Source organism: Varanus komodoensis, unplaced genomic scaffold (assembly GCF_004798865.1).
Source record: "Varanus komodoensis strain SLA01 unplaced genomic scaffold, ASM479886v1 scaffold18_3, whole genome shotgun sequence".
NCBI classification, from domain to species: Eukaryota; Metazoa; Chordata; class Lepidosauria; order Squamata; family Varanidae; genus Varanus; species Varanus komodoensis.
In genome coordinates, this window is record NW_025335549.1 from 15000980 (window position 1) to 15020769 (window position 19790).

At 45.1% G+C, this 19790-nt stretch overlaps 1 protein-coding gene across 1 annotated transcript in view; it reads left to right on the forward strand.

Annotated features, from left to right (window-relative positions):
• Nucleotides 1-7579, forward strand: part of PAK3 (p21 (RAC1) activated kinase 3) — a 50185-nt gene extending 42606 nt beyond the window's left edge. The window contains exons 11-16 of the mRNA XM_044427317.1: nucleotides 1935-2047; nucleotides 3058-3175; nucleotides 5013-5112; nucleotides 5951-6147; nucleotides 6337-6474; nucleotides 7455-7579. Coding sequence (XP_044283252.1) covers nucleotides 1935-2047; nucleotides 3058-3175; nucleotides 5013-5112; nucleotides 5951-6147; nucleotides 6337-6474; nucleotides 7455-7544 — 756 coding nt within the window. The 3' untranslated portion in view covers nucleotides 7545-7579. The remainder of the gene's footprint in view (nucleotides 1-1934; nucleotides 2048-3057; nucleotides 3176-5012; nucleotides 5113-5950; nucleotides 6148-6336; nucleotides 6475-7454) is intronic.
• Nucleotides 7580-19790: the final 12211 nt, after the last annotated feature.

Here is a 19790-nt window from a genome sequence, read left to right on the forward strand (position 1 = left end):
CTACAGAGCCAAAATTCTTAACCACTGAAAGAATGAGTTGTAGAATGATAAGATCAGCAGGGAGGAAAAAAAAAGCTTTGCTTTGTGGTTTAAGGTCGCTGAACATCTTTATATGAGATGCAAGGGTGAGACGCCAGAATCTCTCTCTTTCTCTTTCTCTCTCGAACACACAACAATTAATTATTGTGCATGATGTAAGAAATATTGTGGCATTGCATGCAAGCTTGGTGGGTGCTAGCATGGTTGGAGAAGGCCCACTGGAACTCAAATCCTTTTGCCAAGCTAGAGTTTGATGCTGTTGATCATGACCTTGTGCAGCTGGTGTGACGCACCGTTGGTGCTTATTTGCTGGTGAAGCAGATGTTGAAACCCCATTGCTAAGCCTGTCATAATTAATGCAATAGCCACCCCTTTATGGGAGTAATGGGTGGTCTGATTGTGAAGATTCTCTATGCATTGGTCCCAAAGATACTAATGATTCTTAACACTTAGACGGAAGCTTTGATTTACAAAGTTGGCTGTAAATATTAATTAAAGAAGAATCACTGCTTAAAGACTCAGGAGTTGCATTCAGGGGACAGGGAGATCGGCTGACCTTAATAATGGAAATGAAGGGAAATTAAACTGGGGGTCAAAGGCCTATCCTTAATTATGTGTTGCTTGTGTCAGGCTATGCCAATCCCTCTACATGGTGACCGAAGTATGAACCACAGAGTGATTGGTCAAAGCAGAGAATGAGGAAAGCCTTTGAACTTGCTCCAGTTGGGCTAATGTTGAGTTGTCACCTCAATGTTCATGCCTTTATCACAATTATAGAAAAAGGTCAGGATTTTGAAGCTTGGGAAGAAAGGGAGATTAAGGTACAATCCAGGCCCATTAACGTCTATGTGAGTTTTGCTGTTGATCTCAGCAAAAAGTATGTTACAGTGTCACCATCAGCGGTGGAACATCTAAACAATCTTGACTAGTTGCCTCTGGCTTTAGGGAGAGCTGGCATCTTCGAGGAATTTAGTTCAGACACTGTCCGGCCCAACTTTTCATAGACAAAATGGGAGTAAGTCTGTCTTTCACCATTCCTACACCAATAATCGTGAATACAATGCCACAATCAGACAAACAAGTTTCCTGTGGTTAAAGCTTTCTCCACCACTGCGGCACATTGTCCCCCAGGTTTGCACAGCCTCTTTCACCCTGAGGTCCAACTTCAGGATGAGGTCCATGTTCCGTTTTGGAGAGACTTTCCTCTGCTATGTGAGGCTGAAGGCAAAAGGGGTGAGGCCAAAAGCACCAGCCTATTTTAACTGAAAGGACTTATGGGTAGTGGCTAAGCCTTAGAAGATGCATTTCTGCTTTCTGGAATGGGGAAAAAACCTGCCCAAAGCCAGGAAACCAATGAAGACTTGGGAAATGGGTGGTGCTCCAGCCAAGCATATGATCTTCAGGAGAATCTCGGTGGGCTAGATTTAGACCCTGGGGCTGAGGGCCAGCATCCCTGCTGTATTCATTAAGTTGGATGCAAAGATTTACTTCCTCCTATGGAAGAGGCCCTTCTTTCAGGGGAAGAATGCATCCATCGGAGGAAGTAGCTTTTGGATCCAGTTCTGCCTGAGAGCAAATGGGGCGCTCTCCCATTTCCAGACAGAGTCTTTCAAGGAGTGTGCACAGCAAATAGAGCATACACATGTTAGCATTTGCAAATCTGTGCATTGCATTATTGTGATTCGGTCCTGTGGGCCACAGATCTTTTGGGGGCCAGGCCTCACCCCTGGGCATTCCACAACCAGGTTCCACCACTGAAGGAACTGCATTAATTGTTTTCACATATCTGATCTGGCCTCGGGCTATTAGACCTTTTTCTTGCCAGCAATCAGGTAGTCCGGGGTTTCATTTTATGCCTATTGTTTTAAGTATGGTTCATGAAAATGTCATTTCAGGTCGCTATAAAACAAATGAATCTCCAGCAGCAACCCAAAAAGGAATTAATAATTAATGAAATCCTAGTCATGAGGGAAAATAAGAATTCCAACATTGTCAACTATTTAGATAGGTAAGTGATGTTTGTGGTTCTTTGGGAATTGTTTGCTAGCGTGTTTTAGTTTCTTCTTCTTCTTCTTCTTCTTCTTCTTCTTCTTCTTCTTCTTCTTCAGAAGGATGCATGCATCCTTCTTCAAGAAGGATGCATGCATATGTTCCTTCTTGTGTCCCCATGATCATTGTCAAGTGGGAACTGCATCTTCTGAACATTCATGAAACACTTGGATGAGAAGAGAAAGAGCCAAAGGGAGGAAAACAGAGGTTCAAGAGGAATGAGCTTGTAGGAAGTGTCCCTACTCGAATGGATGTATTTCTGTAAAGAGTATTTACAGAAATACTCTTTTTAAGTTCTCAAGATACAGTTGGCTGGCTGAAAGTTTTGAAAAAAGAAAATTAAAAGAGTGGAGGAAACTATGTGACATACAAGTCTGAGATTAGCCTTTTCAGGCTTGGTTTTGGTTTGCTAAATACCAGCTGGGATGGAGATTCTGGCCACTGGAACACTGTACGTCCATTCAGGACCAGTTGCAGTGGTGCATTCCCAGGCCCAGTTGAAAATGCTGGTCTTGACCTCCAATGCCATTGGAGCACTTGAAGGGGTGCCAAGGCTTGAATGAGCTGGCCATTTCTTGAGGTCAGCACTGGAACTGTCCATTCCATGACCATCTTTAAGACTGATTGGACTAAGCCAAGATAAGGACTGATTTCCATCATGGCCTCTACCCTCCAAAGCTCCTTTCCATGGGATGTACAGCCGAGCCCCTGCAGTCTTGGCATTCAAATAACCTTCAAAAAGTTTCAAGTGCCTTTAGGTGGCGTGCTTTTATTGACCATGCTGCTGAAAATTCTTTTTACCGGCTGAATTCTTTGCTCAAGTATTGATGTACCCTTGAATATATTTTGGAAATCTTCACATTTTTCACCAGTGTTATTTGACTGGGATGCTTACATGGTTATTCATTGCTTCTAGAGAACCTGGCCCAGAAAGGCAGTGTGGAATAAATAACACATTTGATGTTTCAGTTACCTTGTTGGTGATGAACTTTGGGTCGTTATGGAATATTTGGCTGGTGGCTCGTTGACAGATGTTGTTACGGAAACATGCATGGATGAAGGGCAGATTGCGGCTGTCTGCAGAGAGGTAAGAAGTATCACATGCTGGCATTGCAACGCTGCCCTTAAACCTGCAAACTCTTTGAATTGTTTGGCTTGTGTGCTGGTCTGGTTTAGATCCACATAAGCTAAGGATTAGACTTAGGCTGTCATGCACTGCTCCTTCCTTCTCAAGATGCCATGATTAATTAACTCTAGACTTTTTAATGCATTGTTTTTCATTGCATCTGGGCTAGAAAACCAAGGATGCCATGGTTAAAAGAAAAGGTCAGGTCTTGGATCCAGAGTTAGTTACACTTAGGGTAGACCTACCAAATTTAATGGGACTTAATTAAGTGTTACATAAGGACAAGATCACCTTAAAGATCAGTTAATACTGCTGCCATTTGCTGGATTTTTCACTGATCGAGGTATGGTCCTGAAAAAACAAAAGAACGAAGGGAGATCTAAAATGGTTCGGCTATTTATTTTTAATGAGATGAGAGTTTAAACTCGCAGCAGCTGCATTTGTACAGGATGTTACCTGGTAGTTTGTGGAAAAAATTCGGAACCACTGCTGCATGTTCCCATAGGCCCCATGAAGGATAAACTACCTAATTGGCTATCAGGGGAAAGTCAAAATCCACTGGCAGCTTTTTCCAGCAGAGGTTCACACAGGCAGATAGCAGAGGCTGTGGCTACAGGGAGTGGGCAAACAAGCCAGCTCACCTAGAGGCCCCAAAGATCGTCTCACTGCTCATTTTGCACTCAGCTTATGTTCGCAGTTTCTGCATATGGTCAAACGGTGTGAATGCTTGTGCACAAATGCGTGCACATGCATCCCAAGCTTTGCACCAAGTCTCCCTGAAGACTCACATAAATTTACCAAATAAATAAGGCTGGTTTTAAAACAAGTGTACATGTGGATATTTGCACATGCTGAATGGAGAAAGTTGTGTGAATCGAACATGAGTGCATTTGGCAGACCCGTGTGTGCATTCAGGGTTGGAAACCATGGTCATGTGGTTTGTGAGCAGGAAAAAGATCCTTGTACCTTCCTAGCAGGCATCCTCTTTAAGTAGGAAATGAGTCAGACCCATGTGGGTTGAACGGGAAGTGTCATAGAATGTGTTATAAAGTGTGCATTTCTTAGTGTTTATTAAGAAAAATCAAGCTAAGATAATACATTGAAGAGTCTGAGCTGGCTGCTTGGAACCTCCCAGGAACACTTCCTGCTTTGTGAGCTCCCAGAGGCCAACTGGGCATTAGCACTTATCCAACTGGTGCTGGGCTGGGTGGCCACCCTTGGAAGCTCCTTGTGTCCATTGCATAGAAGCCCAATGCCCAAGCACAAACTAGGTTCAGCACCATAGACAGCTCCATTCAGACATCAGACCCAGACTGAGACTGGGCAAAATGCCCCACTGACATTCCCACAATGTCCTGAGTACTTGGCCTAGCATTACTTTGGGGAATTGTGGGAAATTTAAAAAGGCGGTTTCCAGTTGCCCCACAAGGAGGGCCCAGTGCAGGAGTCAGAGCCAATAGGCTCTGTCAGTGCTGACGGGGGACTGGACGGAGGGACTAATTTGGCCACTGAGTATAATTCTGAAGAGTGGGCTTCTCCCATGTGAGAGGAGAAGGAGGCAGCAATGGGGCTAAATGCATGCTCAGGAGGCACCTTCCTCCCATTGGATAGCCCTCGGAGAGTGCTGACTCAGATTCTGATTCAGAAATGGAAGAAGAGGCTGGATTGGAGTTCACAGTGCCAGCTCAGAGATGAGACAGGTGGCTGCTGAGTACCAGGCAGTTCCCTACAGAGTCAGCCCATTGTTTGTTGTGCTCTTTTAAAATTATTATTGTTGTTGTTGTTGTTAAAATATTAGTGCCTGCAAGCTTTGGATTTCTTGCATTCAAACCAAGTGATCCACAGAGACATCAAGAGTGACAACATCCTTCTCGGGATGGATGGATCCGTCAAACTCAGTAAGTATTCCCCCGAAGTTTCTGTTGCTCCAATATTTGCAACGTGTTCTCTCTCTGGGAAGTCAAACTTTTCTCTTCTTGATAAAAACTGATGGATTTGGGCTGGAACACTACAAACTGGGTGGGCAAAGGCAAGCAGGGACCGTGTGCCCAGATCCCACCAGAGCTGTTGCCATTTGGCCCAACCCTGACCTCGCACAAAATGTGTTGCCAAAATGTGGTGGTAACAGCTACCCTGTGGTCCATCAGTTTTGTTGGCTGGGGATTATAGGAGTTTTAGTCCACTGCATCTGGGAGACACCAGGCGAGAGAAGTCTGCTGACTCTAGAACATCCTATAATGTGTTGGTAGGGTAGGGATGGATGATCCTGGGAATTTAATTTTGTTTTAACCTGAGAGAGTTCTGTAACAATTTCCATTGGGCAAGCAATGGCAGACTGTCCCAGATATGGTTGGGTTTGGTTTGGTTTTGACATGCATGAGGGGGGATAGTCAATTAACTATTTGTGTATTTGAAAAAAAAAAAAAACCTTATTGGAATTTGCAAGTATATGCATTTTGTGATTTGTCATTTGCAATTTGTGGGAATTAAGTTTACTGAAAAAAGAAATGGGTGGAGGGCTCTTTTTTACTCCTTTCTTGGCATCTTTCCCCCTCATGTTTCCAGTGTGAATTTTAACTTGGTTTGACCATTAACATATTGCCATGTTCATTAGGAATTTTATTCTTTTCTTCTTTACTGCCCATCCTCCTGGTTCTTCAGCTTGCATCTTCTGCTGGTTCTGTACAGTGACCTGATTTCTCCAGCCATCGGTCTTTGCTTTCTCCTCCTCTGCAGCTGACTTTGGCTTCTGTGCTCAGATCACTCCCGAGCAGAGTAAACGGAGCACGATGGTCGGGACGCCCTACTGGATGGCCCCTGAAGTGGTAACAAGGAAGGCGTATGGCCCCAAAGTGGACATCTGGTCTTTAGGGATCATGGCAATAGAAATGGTGGAAGGAGAACCTCCATATCTCAATGAAAATCCTCTCAGGGTAAGATTGCAGTCTTACCTGCACTTTCTATTCCGAAGCCTTTGAGTGAGGCTATCCACCGGACTCCCTGTTGGTTTTTTTTTTTTTTTTGCATTATTTTGGAAAATTGGGATTAAAATCCTTACATAAATAAGGACAGGAAGCAGAGTTCCCTTCCCAAAGTCTATGGTGCATTACTTTGCCTTTTAGGCCTTGTATTTGATAGCCACAAATGGGACGCCAGAACTCCAGAATCCTGAGAGACTCTCTGCTGTTTTCCGAGACTTTTTGAACCGCTGCCTCGAGATGGATGTCGACAGACGAGGGTCTGCAAAGGAACTCTTGCAGGTAAGGAGAAAGGATAGGAGAGGGGTTAAAACACACGTGCCCTTTGAGGAGAAGGCAGAGGTGTCTCTTTGTGTGTCTTCGACTGAAATGGCAACAGTACCTGGCTTGCATGTTCCCATTGGAGGTGCAATGCTGACTCGGGGACTTTTACAGGAACGCTGCTTCTCCTGCGCTGCCCACGCAGATTCTGTACATTTCAGGAGTCAGCAATATGAGTGAAGAGGGATGGAATACTCTCATTTCCCATCAAGGAGCATTCGGAGAAGAGCCTGGTCTGAGTTGGCCTTCGGTGGTCTGAATGTGTGAGCTGAGGGCAGGGCTGACATCGGGTGACGTGAAAGTTTGGTCTGCGGGCTTGAATCGGCAACTCTTTGCACACAGTGCTGCTTCCAAGTGAAGCTCAGAGGCTGTCAACAAGGGAAAGGACCTTCTCAGTGGCGGCCCCCAATGATGAAATGATCTCCCCACTGAGGCCAGCCCAGTCCCAGTGTTGACATCTTTTTGGCATCAGTTCGAGACTGCCTCTACTCCCAGGCATTTAAGGCCATATGATGGGACATATCAATGTTCTAAAAGGTCTAGTTGATGATTTTGCACATGACTGGGATGGTTTTAGCCGTTTTATAGTCTGAAATCTTGTATACTGACATTCTGTGCTTTGTAAATGGCTGTGAACTGCCAAGGGAACTTCAACGACTGGTTGGTATAGAAACAAAATAAATCAGTAATAACTGCAGAACCAAAAATTATTAGGAATTGTGTATTTTAACCAGCCTTCTAATTCTTCGGTATGTACATTGCTGAGAGCTATTGCTATATCAAGTAATCTGAAATGAATAGATGAATAAATCAATAGACTTTAATGGGAGCACCCCTTTTGGAAGGCGGAATAGCCTGCAAGTAGTTGCAGGTCGATCCTTTTGTTTGTCTACCACCCAGACATCGTCAGTAACCTTCTTTTTCATCCTTGTTCCTTTCAGCATCAGTTTTTAAAATTGGCCAAGCCGCTCTCCAGTCTGACTCCACTGATCATTGCAGCGAAAGAGGCAATAAAGAACAGTAGCCGCTAGTCCTTTTGAGTAGCACACACCATGCCTTCGCAGCGGGACTGAATCAAAACTCTTGTTGAACCTCAGACTTCTGCCGCAGGATGGGCGGGCAAAAGCAACATGGTCACGGTCAGCGGGGGGTGGGGGGCAGTTGTTCTCTGTCCCTCCCCCAGGAAAGAAACCTATCACGTGTCTTCTTCGACCCTCTCTCAGAATCCTTAATTTATTTCTTATGTGAACAGGAGCCTTGCTGACAGAGGTGGGGCTAGAAGCATCCTTGCCCGTTTGGCCATTTCTGGGGGCACCAGTGGGACCGGCCACGCAGATGCTCTGCCCACCTGCCGGGACAGGAGCAACAGCCAGAGTGGCTCCCTCTTACTTCTGAGTCTTTTCTGTTTGGCTTTGAACCCGGAGCCAGGCCTTCTTTCACTCCGCCTGTTGGGAAAGGATCCAAACTGTTTGTTAGCTGTTGGGCTGTTTGCTGGTCATGAGAGGAGGAGGATCGTGAGAAAGTTTGCTTTATTTAACCAAAAAATGATGATGATGATGATGATGATGATGATGATGATGATGATGATGATGCTAAACCAAGAAGCAGATCAGTCAAAGCATCCTCATTGGAGGGTTTGTGCTTTGAAATCTAGAGTTTCAATGGCATTGCGTTCCTGGGCAGCGTGATGATGATGTCATGAATATTGGTGCTTTTGTGTTGGTGAGTTTTTTCTCCTCAAAATCTAAGCAAAAATACGTTCCATGTGGTTCTCTCTGGGCTTGAACAATTTAACAGCTCTGTGTACATGGCGATAGGACCAATTCTGCCAGGTGTCCATTCCCTTCTGCAGAGTTCTGAGCATCCCTTGGCTGCTAGAACTGGAGTTCCTGGCCACTTGGCTTCTTACCCCAAGGCCGATCCATGGATTGGTGGAGTTGGGTTGTCTGCTCCCAGTTTAGGAGTCAGGACATTCCCACCCCTACTGGGCAGGAAGTCCCTTTGGTTCTGAGAGAGCAGCTTAAGGTAGTGAGCCATAATCAGCCATTGCCCACTTCCATGGTGCCGCTTCATGGATATGGCCTCATGCCTCACAAGCCTGAGAAATTTCAGCCCCATAACCATTGTGATACCATTGACTGAAGCTGCCCTTCTCCATAACAAACCAAAAAGACCTGGTTGAGTATCTAGCTGTCCCATTAAAGGGAGTTTGGGAAAGGGGTAGAAATGCTCTGGAAGCTTAAAGGAATGCCATCCGGTGGCTCTGTGTACAGCAGAGCACTGTTGTTTGTGGGATCCGGGGCCCGACCTGAGCAATGCAGCCCAGGCAGCGGGAGCCAATGAAGGAGGTGTAAGCAAAGCAAAGCAAAGCAAAGAGGGATGGCTGAACCACAAAGATCATGGGAAATGCAGCAATGTATAAAGCGATGGGGGAATTTCTCCCCTGACCTGTTGTGGACTGTGACCTGGAATGCAAAACTTTGAACTTGGAAATCTCTGAACTCCCTGTATGGCTGAAACCTAGAAATGACTGTGCATATCTGTTAAACAAGCGAAATAGCTTTGATTAAACTAATTTGTGTGGATGTTTCTTCCAACACGTGTTGGACAGATCTTGTTCTCTCTGACTCAGCAAAAATGGGCAAATTTTTAAGACTTGCTAGGGTTGCCGGCTATTTTACCAGCTGTCCGTCCCTTCCGTTGCCTTGCAGAGCAGCTCAATTGGCAGATGTTAGTGATTGATAACTTTGCTTGTGCTCTGTGTTGTGAAAAGCTTTGCCTGCACATTTCTGTGCGTCGAGCATAAAGGCACGAGAGCAGGCCTGTCTTTTTCCGGTCAGTTGAGAGACCTCGTCATTGCTGTATGTTAGAAAGAGGATCGAACAAAAAGATGGGGAAGTGGTGTGACTCAGCTGTTGGCCAGTCTTGGCCTGGCATCAGGGAATGGGGCAGGTGCCGGCAGTCCAAACGGAGCAGAGAAGAGTTGGCCACTGGCATTTCAATATGAGATGTTGATTCACCCATTTGGAGCACCATCGCCTCTAGAAATTAAATTTGCACATTGCCACCTTCAGCGTGTTGGATCTGTCTTTGGGTTCCTGAGATGTCTTTGCTGTTGTTCAGGGCAGCTCCCCATTTTGTGGGCATGCTGGAAAAATTCATTCAGATCACATTTTTAATGCAAACTTATCTACTTTTGCACTTTCAAAAGACGATGTGGACTGAAGCTCAGTTACTCCTCAAAATGCACACTTTTCCAAATGGCACAATGGAATTCTAATATTGAACAGTGCATACAAAAAGGTGTGCTAGAGAACATAGTGTTCCAGCATGCATGATATTAGCAAAACGACTTGCAAAATGTGCATATTAGTCACAATTACGTACACAAGCGTATGCCTTTGGAGAAATGTACTCTAACGTGCGTATGAATTTTCATGCAAACTTAACCTAAATTCAGAGTTTGCAAAGAATGGATGTTAAATCTGGGGAAAATTTTAATGTTCAAGAGGAACCATATATGTAATTGGAAAGATGAGGAATTGAGAGAACCTGAAACTGACAAATTACTTGGAACTGTTCTGGACGTTTGCTGGCAAATCATCCCTTCCATCTCAGTCTCACAGTGGCCTTGCAAAGGAAGCGAGCCCTGCTCTTTTACTCCCTGTTGATGTCAACATTATTACTTCCTGAGAACCATCAAGGCAATTCTGTGGAGTTTAGTTTATTGAAGTTTAGCATAGTTTGTGAATACTCTTGTTGGGCCCAGCTGTACAGTTAGGGCTCAAGGAGTCCTTATAATTTGACATATCAGCAGAACGATCAATTAACTATTGTTTTACCAGATTCTGACTAGTAAAACTGTTTTCTTTAGCACTGAGGTCTGAAAAACTCACCATCTCTATTTATTTATTTATTTATTGTATCGATATCCCACCTTTTTCTCTCTTGCAAGGAACCTAAGCTGGATCATAGCACCCCACTCCTCCTCTGACCATTTTATCCTTTATTTATTTATTGTATTTCTACCCCCACCTTTTTCCCCTTTCAATGAACTCAAGGCAGCTTTCACAACATTCCTCCTCCTCTCAATCTTGGCTTCATGACAGCAGCCACAAAGACAACCCTGTGATGTGGGTTGGGTGGGGAGTCTGCGCATGGCCCAACATCACCCAGTTAGTGCAATGGCTGTGTGGGGACTTGGCCCGGAGCTCCGGGATCCCCAGTCCAGGTGGTGCTGACACCACCCCTGCTCTGCCCTAACAGTCCACATTCTTTCCAGGCTTTCTTGTGGTAGCTTTACCTGCCCTCCCAGGGCAAGAGCGTCTGTTCCCAGGTGAGGCTTCACAGGGTTCCTGAGGGCATCGGTTTTATGAAGTTCTGTGGCAGTGGAAAATCCACCTGGGTTTTGGTGCTTCAGCAGCACCCTTGTGAGTGGCAACTGATGTCAGGAAACGTGTAGCTGGATCCTTCCTCCTAGGGTGCTCCCATGACTAGTCAAGGTCCCCTGGGAGGTGTGGCTCCTATAGGTCTTGGTGATCTCTGTTAGGATGCCAGCATCCACATAAATCACACGTTCTGTAGATCCTTCCACTATGAGCCAGGCCCAACTTCAGAGGGGACTCAGGCGTGACTCCAAACAGGCTCAGGGTTTTCAAACTGGGGAAACCTGGAGAATTTCAGCTGGTAGAATCTGTGCAATTCCATGCTCAGGGACCCCGCTTCTTTAACATCCAATAATTCAACCATGCACAGGTTTTCATTCCTCCTTTGCAGTTCAGCGTTACCCTCCATGCCCCTTTTAGTCACAATCATTGGAAATAAAATTATTTGCATGGCTTCCATGAAATGGAGTCAAGTTTGCCAAATTTAAGCTTTAAAGCTTTAAAGGGTGCCAGGTAGGCAGATTTATAGAAGAGAGGGCTATCCATGGTTCTAAGTCCTGATGGCTGGGTAGATGCAACCTCCAATGTCGGAGCAGTGTGCCTACAGACACTGGATGCTGGGAGACATGGATGGGCAGGTCCCTCGCATCCTGCAGGTGGGTTTCCTGTGTGAATGGCAAGTGGGACTAGCTGGACCTTTGGTCCGATCCACATCCTGGCTCTTCTTATGTGTTATAACTGGCAATGGCTGGTGGATGGTATAGTTTTCCCCACTGAGAAGGAGGTTCGGAAGCCAAGAATCCAAGCACGGTCTAGGAGAAATTTTACCATTTCATCTGCTGTCTGCATGCAAGAGGACACTGGTGCTCTTTGCCTCTTATTTACCACAAACGGTTTACCAAGGGTGGAATCCAGTTAGACACTCCATTAAGCTTTATAGTGCCGCTGCTAATTAGTCTGTTCTCCTGTGCATGGTACAACTTGGAAGGAAAGGGCCCTGCTTCCTATCAGTGCCCACACAGGACCCTGTGACAGGCCAATGCTAGCAGTAGAATCAGGGGAATTCTGAGAAGCACAGTCTATTTATTAAAGGGACACTAAAGGGAAAATGGGGTGGAGGGAGGAAAGAACCTCAGCAAGGTACCGGGGTTCTTGTGTATGCGTTAGCAAAAGTCTAAGGAATCTTGCATTTGGGGGGTAAGGGCTGCCTGTGTTTGTCTTATCAATCTGTTTGTGTCTGTCTCTTCTTTGCAAATATGTATATGTTTGTTTTCCATGATTGCCCAAACTCATTTATACAGATGATCTTAAGTGTTTATTTATTCCACCTATTAAATTGGGTTTCTTTGAGACAAAGGGGTGAGACCCTCCCTCTCTTCTGCTCCCATCAGTTCCCCTCCAAAGCATGACAAACAGCAGTTTCTTAAAGGGGGAGAAATATCTACTCTTACCCTTCCATCTGGAATCCATTTTCCTTGGTTTGCTTTGTTTTTTTGCCCACAAGAGGACTCAGTTCTTTATTTTTTGATGCAAAATTCTGATAAAGCATATGTAAATATTTGTAAATTGGTTGTCGTTCGCTGTTTTTGCAAATGGCTTGGTTAAACATTGGTGGGCATCACGTGGCCTCTTGATGACAAATGCAAATAAAGGCCTTGGAAGATCTTGGCTTCCTCAAAATGCAGGGCCCAAGGACAGCATCTTTGCTGCAAAGGTCCAGAGTCCAGACCAGGAAGTCATCCTTGTTGCCTTGCACAGCTGGCATGATCTAACCACATGGATCTACATACAAAGACAGCTTATGTCCTACACCTTTAGCTGGAGATGCACTGCTGCGTCTTACCCAGCACCCAAAACTAGAGACATTTGAGAATTCCGAAAGAGTGGTGCTTACCACTCATAGTTCCAAATGCATGAATGCTGGGGAATAAGTTTTCCAAAAATGGTTGCAACTTCTCCAACGTGCATTCACACTCAAATACTGTTGTGAAAGTTTCAGAGAAAACACCGTTTGGAATTATGCCTTTTTTTTAAATTATTGTTTTCATGTTCTGGGGGAAAGTTGAACAACTTAGAGAAATACTCAACTGTTGTGTATTTTTCCCAATCTGATTCAATGTGCACAATTTCCTCACTCAGAGAATTCAAGCAGCAATCACAAGTGCACAGAGACATCATGATAGTTTTGCACTGCCGGGGCAGTGAGTCAGTCATTTTAATAACTGCCGGCAAGCAGCTTACCAAAATGTTGCTCCTGCAGTCCTAGCCTGCCCCTAGACTAGAGCAAGAATATTCAGCCTGAGAAGAGCAAAGACAATCTTTGATGGGAACCAGTGCAGAATTTTGCTCACGTTTCAAAGTCCCAACCTGATGTCACCAGGGAATCTTGAAGGCCCGCTGCAGCTGCTTTTGCATGTCCTTGTCCCACAGCTGGTTCCAGATTTTAGCAGCCTTTGGCAAGATCCCCTTGAGGGGCTTTTTTCCTAGGCCTTGGCCATTTTTTAGTGATGGGGCTGAGTGGATTCTGCTAAAAAAGCATGACATTTCAACTTGTTGCAATATTATCTTGCCAGTGTTGCCCTGCGAAACTTCAGCTTCAAAGGTTTGGGGAGGGGCCATAACTCAGTGGCCAAACACCTCTTGCCTGCAGATGATTGGTTCATTCTCTGGTTTCTTCAGTTCAAAAGAAAATATGAAAGGGTGGATCAGGCAGTGATGGATGGGAAAGACTGGAGAGCAGCTGCCAGTCAGAGAAAACAATATAGGGCCAGATGGACCCAAGTCTGACCTTGGGGCAAGGCCCCTTCCTAGGTTTGTTCAACTCAAAGAGGGTTAACTGTCATCAGCTGACATTTACTGGACTATTCATTAGCAATCATTTGCATGGTGGAGAATTGGAGTTCATAAAAACATGGACCATGTGAGGTGTGTCAAACCACCATGCACTCAAATCACTGTGATTCCACAGAAAATTACTCTTGTACCTTCTAGAGGAATGTTTTCTTTGGACTTGCCTTTATGTAAGTACATGCACGCAAACCCCACAAAAAGTGATGTGAAATGATTTTGTGTGGTGTGCATTTTTAATTTCCTTCAACGTGCAGTGAGAATCTAAGGAAGGAGCAGCATTGGTTGAATTCCTATTTGGTGGCTGTCAAATTCAATTGTGTACATCAACCTGGGGCCACTTGACATCCATCTTGATGGGGTTTGGTGGGAGTTCCTGTCAGACACACCTTGAAAGGACCAGCCTGGGAAAGGCTGGTCTGAATTCAGATGCTCTGACATAAAATTTCAGAGCGTCCTGCAATAAGACCTGGGAAAGAGAAGCTTGTTCCGCAGTAGATCGTCTTGTCACAGTTCTTTATTGTCTTTAGGAGATGAACGACTGGTTGGTTCCAAGGACACCAGGGCTTACAGGTGGCCTTCTCTTCTGCCCTTTTTTCTCAGAGGTTGCTAACTGCAGACTATCTTGTCGGCCGCCACACTAGTCAGAGTTTTCTCATTTCACTTGCTGTCTAACCATCTGTCTTGAAAAGCTTCTTCAGCAAACCATGAGAAGGTTCCACCACCATCTTTCCTGCATATCGCAATATTCCACTAGACCCCCATGGCTGTAATTTCCAAGAGCGCTTTCCGCAGCTGGGATCTGACATTTTGCCTTGAACCAAGCCTGGAATTGTATGAAAAACTGGAGGGGATCAGTCATTTAATTAAACAATGTCTTCTGTTGTTGAATGTTTGCTGTTTCATTTGTCCGGTTTTGTTCCTTTTACAGAGGGAGCCCCCAGTTCTTTGACCAGGTAGCTGAGCATGACTTTGAAGGAAGTGCTAGGAAGGCATTCCATTATCCACAGCAATGCCAACTTCTAAGCTAGTTCAGTGCCAGGCAAGCTGCCCCAAGCATCATATCATGAGTTACATAAAGGACTTTGGGTTGAATGGATTGGATCAACTTGTCCCCGGTCAAGTTTAGTAGTCTATAATAATCTAGTTGAAGAGTTTTTCTATGTCAGAGAATCTTGAGGAAATTGAAAGGAATCCAGGAACTGATCTGCACTGGAGAACTGAATTTCAAAATTGAATAACAAGGCTTCCTGATACAAGAACAGGTTTGTGGGCTAGATACACCTTTGATCTTGGAGGACTGAGCCCTTCTTTTGGCACACAGTATTTGATGGATCTGCAATGTGCTTTCCGTCACTGCGCAATGGGATGGTGAGCTTGGCTTTGAGCTCTGATGAGCAGCAAGACCTTAAGGATGCTTTCACGGAATGGTAGCGGGTGATTTTAGCTTCAGTGGGTGGGATGGAATTGAAAAGTCTGTTTTCATGAGGGGAGGAAAAATGGAAATCCAGAAAAAAGGAAGGCCACTTGTTGCAAATGCCTCGGCCTGTGAGACTCGGAATATAGAAGGATGAATAGGGTGATGGGTGAGCCAATGAAATATCTGTAAGATGTTGCAAGGGAGGCGGAAGATTGTTGACAAGAGGGGGGAAAGCCCTTTGAGGGTTATTAGGGATTTCTAGGCTCTGTGATGTGTGTGTGTGTGTGTGTGTGTGAATGCGGTGTTGCATGAGAGCGTTGGCATATGCAGGAGAGGGAAGATAAGGGAGAATCTGGCTATGTGAGTTCATTCCAACGTGGTGATTCCATGACTTTCTTGGGTTGCTTGCATCACATCTCTGGGCTGTTTCTCCTATGGGTGTATTAAGTTTTTGAAGTGCAAACTATCGCATGTGAAGAGCGGTGAGTGCATTCTGTGAAGCAGGCTGTGGGTTGTCAAGGAAGGCAGCCTACCAGCTTTGCTCCATGCAAAGGTGATGTCAGTGCAAGAAGCCATTGCGTGAGCAACACCGTTTATCTTCTGTCAGGTGGTACTAACATAAATGAGAGCGTGCCAGTTTTGGGGAGAGGTGACTCCAGTGGCCACCTTTTGCCAGGGAAGCCAAGACTGCTTAAAGTTTGGGGGGGTGGGGTCAGAAGGTGGGGCTTTCGGATTTCACCACACCACTTGCTGCCCCCCCCCCCCCCCAATGCGAGCATTGTGGTATTTGTGGCCATCTGTTTGCCACATAAACAAGAAAGCTGGCTGAAATTTAGCAGAGGATGGTGTGGCAGAGGATGTCCAGTCCTTGCATACAAATGAACTAAAAATCTGTCAGTCTGTGTTTGGTGGGGAGAGGGCTGGATCATCAACTGATCCAGCAGTTGGTGTGTGGGATTTCAACTTTAAAAGGAGCAGATCCAGGCTGAAGAATCGCACACACTCAATTTACACTTGCAGTATCCCCATCCAGGGAGGGTCACACACCAGAGGTTTGTTTTCTGCACAGATAAAATCCCTCGCTGGATCTGGGTAATCAGCATGTTCAAGATGAAAAAGAAATTTTAAAAGCCTTGCAAGTGACGATTCGTTTCCCAGCTCATCTAAATTCCATTTTGCCAGTCAAATGGCACAAATGTTGTCTGCCAAGTTTGTCTTCAGGGTTTCCAAACACAATTAAACAGAGAAAGATCTACGTTCTCTCTGTTTAACATTTTGATGCACATTCCTCTTTTTCTTTTCTTTTTGGAACATGTTAACTCTTTAAGAAAAGTGTAGTGGAATTATTCTGTAACTTTGGATTAAGAGGTACTTTAGAAAAAGAAGAAGAAGAAGAGAACCTCATTATTTCCTTTGTAAGTGTGCTGATGGCATGGATTCATCTTTCTGACCTCAGTATCCACCCTTTTAAAAAAAGAAATAAAAATAAAAATAAAGGGTTTTTTTGTCCATTCCAATCTTTAAGTCATTTTCAATTGTGGTTGAAGCAATAGAACATTGAAATACGGATTGTGCATGATTGTGTCTTGAGTGTAAAAAATGCAGTTTGAAACTTGGACCTAAATTATTGTAAATAAAAGGAAAAAAATCTAAATACCAGTGGACTGTGTCCCATCCATACGTGAGCCTGCCATAATTTGGAGAGCAAGAATTCCCCTCCCAGTTAGGCTGGAAAGAAACGGTGCAGCTACAGCTCTGAAGTTTTAAGGCTGACCATAGAGACAGGTGCATGGAGGTGCTGAGGGAGTTGTGGGCAGGCACTCCTTGCTTTCCAAGCTGCCAAACCTGGGTGAATTTGGCCAAGTTTGGCTGTCTGAAGGCTTTGCACGGCAGGAGGGGTGCAGAGAGAACCCTCCGTGAACTGAGTTTGGCGGCATCTTGGATTGTGCTGACCACAACAGAAGAAAGGAAAACCAGGTTGCACAATCTCATCGTTCAGTACCAGGCAGAACCAAACACATGTCGAACGAAGGCCTTCTTCGTGTCTGATATATAAAAACTACATAAATGCACACGCACATTTCAATCCAAGCTCCTCACACCTCTTGCTAATGTAGAATACTGCTGATCTCCACCTATGATTATTCAAGCAAGTCTAGTTTTAGGAACCTGCTCGGCAACTGAGGAAGACCTGTGGTTGAAATGCCTTTCATTATTTCTAATATTGAAAGGTCTGATGGTGGACCTTTAATAACTGCTGGACCGAACAAAAATATGTTTAATGAGTAGTACATTTGTGGTCTGCATAGATAAAGCTATCTTATCACACGCTCTGGCTATTACTCAACTTCAGCAGTTCGCTAATCCCCACTAGTTACTTGTTTCCTACAATCTGAGACATGTATGACCAAAGGGTTGTGGAAGGAGTTGGGAAGGCAGAGGACAGTCAGCCAATTCCAGAACCCAAATGTCAGGGTTTTATGGAAGTCGTATGATATTGGGTGGGGTGTTCCTGGCAAGAATTGGCTCAAGGAGGAAAGGGTCCAATGGCTGTTGGTCAACCAGGTGGTGCAACAAGCCCCTCGCTGCTTCCTTTCCCTAGGAGGCAGCCAGGGGGACTGGCACCAGATGGGATTAGGCACCCAATGAAGTGCTACCGATGGCCCCCTTCATGGTGGCCACACCACAGCCTTCCAGCTAGCTGGCACTCCTTCTTGGTCCTGCAGGGGGCGGTGGCTGAGCCCCACTGGCACAGGGAAGTGTGGGAGCAACTGGCTGGCCCAGCCCCATGGTGCATCACTATAAAACTTGGGTCCCTGCTGTTTGAGTCTTAGCAATCAGGACCCATCAGCCACTGCCCTTGCAAGAGGCTGTGAATATCCTTCAAATCAGAGCCCCATTTTTGTCTTCTTCGTTGGCGAGGCATGGCCTCTCTTCAGGGGATTCACAAGTGGCCATTCTATGCACACTCCATTTTCACGGCCATGGAATGGATTAAAATTTGCTTGTACAAATTTTCTCCCCAGACTATAGTGGGATTCTTTTACTTTACAGGGGAAATTCAGTGAGGAAGAAACGGCAAATCTGGCCATATATTTAGCAACTGGAATGCAGGCACAGACACGGCCAGTTCTCAGTTAGCACACGGGGAGCAGAGTTGATGTGATTAGTTTTCTCCAAAGTGATGAGATGCATTGCATTCCTATCTTGGTATTATTTCTAAATTTGCACCTGTGCATGTAAATTAGCGCATGCAAATGACTGCTCTCTGCCTCAGCTCTGGGGAGCTGGTCACCCTACAGTTATGGTGTGGAGGTGAGCTGGACTCAGGATGGTGTGGTGGTTAGTGAGTCAGTAGAAGATAGTTCAGGTTTTAGTTCCCTGAGTGAGGTCTGCTGGGTCCACTCCTTTCAGCCAGATCTGCCTCAGGCAGAGTCTAAGCAGTGCAAGTCGAATTCCCAGTATTGCAGTAATTGGGAAGCTGTGAACAGTGGAGCAAGAATGCCATCGTGTGATCAAGGCTGGTTATTGCAATGGTGCTTTAGAAAATGCTTACTGATAGTGACATGGGGCTGTGTCTTTATAGAATCATAGACTAGTGGAGTTGGAAGGGGGTATGAAGGCCATCGGGTCCAACCCCCTGCTGTTGCAGGACACCAGTTCGCACCATCCAACTCAGATGACCATCCAGCCTTGCTTTGAATGTCTCCAGTGTGGGAGAGCCCACCAGCTCTCCAGGCAGCTGGTTCCACTGTTGTATTGCTCTGACAGTGAGGAAACTTTTCCTGATCTCTAGCTTGAATCTGGGTTGGCACGACCTGAATTGATTATTCCATGTTCTACACTCTGGCATCAGCAAGGAGAAATCTTGACCTTCCTCTTTGTGACAGCCTTCGAGGTACTTATGGAGGGATCTCATGTTCCCTTTCAGTCTTCTCTTCTCAAGGCTGAACATGCCCAGTACTCTCAGCCTCTCTTCCTAGGGCAGTGTTTCCAAACCATTTTTGATGCCCTCCTCTGGACCCTTTCAAATTCTTCTGCATCTTCCTTAAATCTTGGTGCCCAGAACGAGACACAGTATTCCAGATGAGGATTGCTTCAACAGACTAATATTGCCCCTTGCATCAGGTAACAACATGTTACCCCAAGAAAAAGTTGTGGAACTTATATAGCATGTGCAGTGAAGACGGAATTCTAAGAACCATATTTTCTATTTAAGAACAATCGTTTCCCTTGGAAATAAAGTGGAAACCCTTCAAGCTTTTAATGGAAGCCCAGCCAAATATAGATGTCTTTATTTCTTTCCGATTAATACTAAAATATACATATGTTGACACGACTTTTAAAATTTATTTTTAAATTGAAGACCTGTGCTTGCATTCTTTCATTACAGTGTGAATTTCTACTATGGATACTTTACACTGGCTTTTCCACTAGTATATTGGTGTTAGATGAAGGGTTATAATTAGTGACTGCCCCAGGCGCAGGGAGAACCTCAAGATTCAAGAGGAGGAAATGGGGGGGGGCAGCCTTCCCCCATCAATTCATCTAAGTGGCCAAAAATCAGCATCCGTGGGAGATGCAGGGTGTGAGGTGCAGTGATAGTATGGCCTGCTTCCACCACA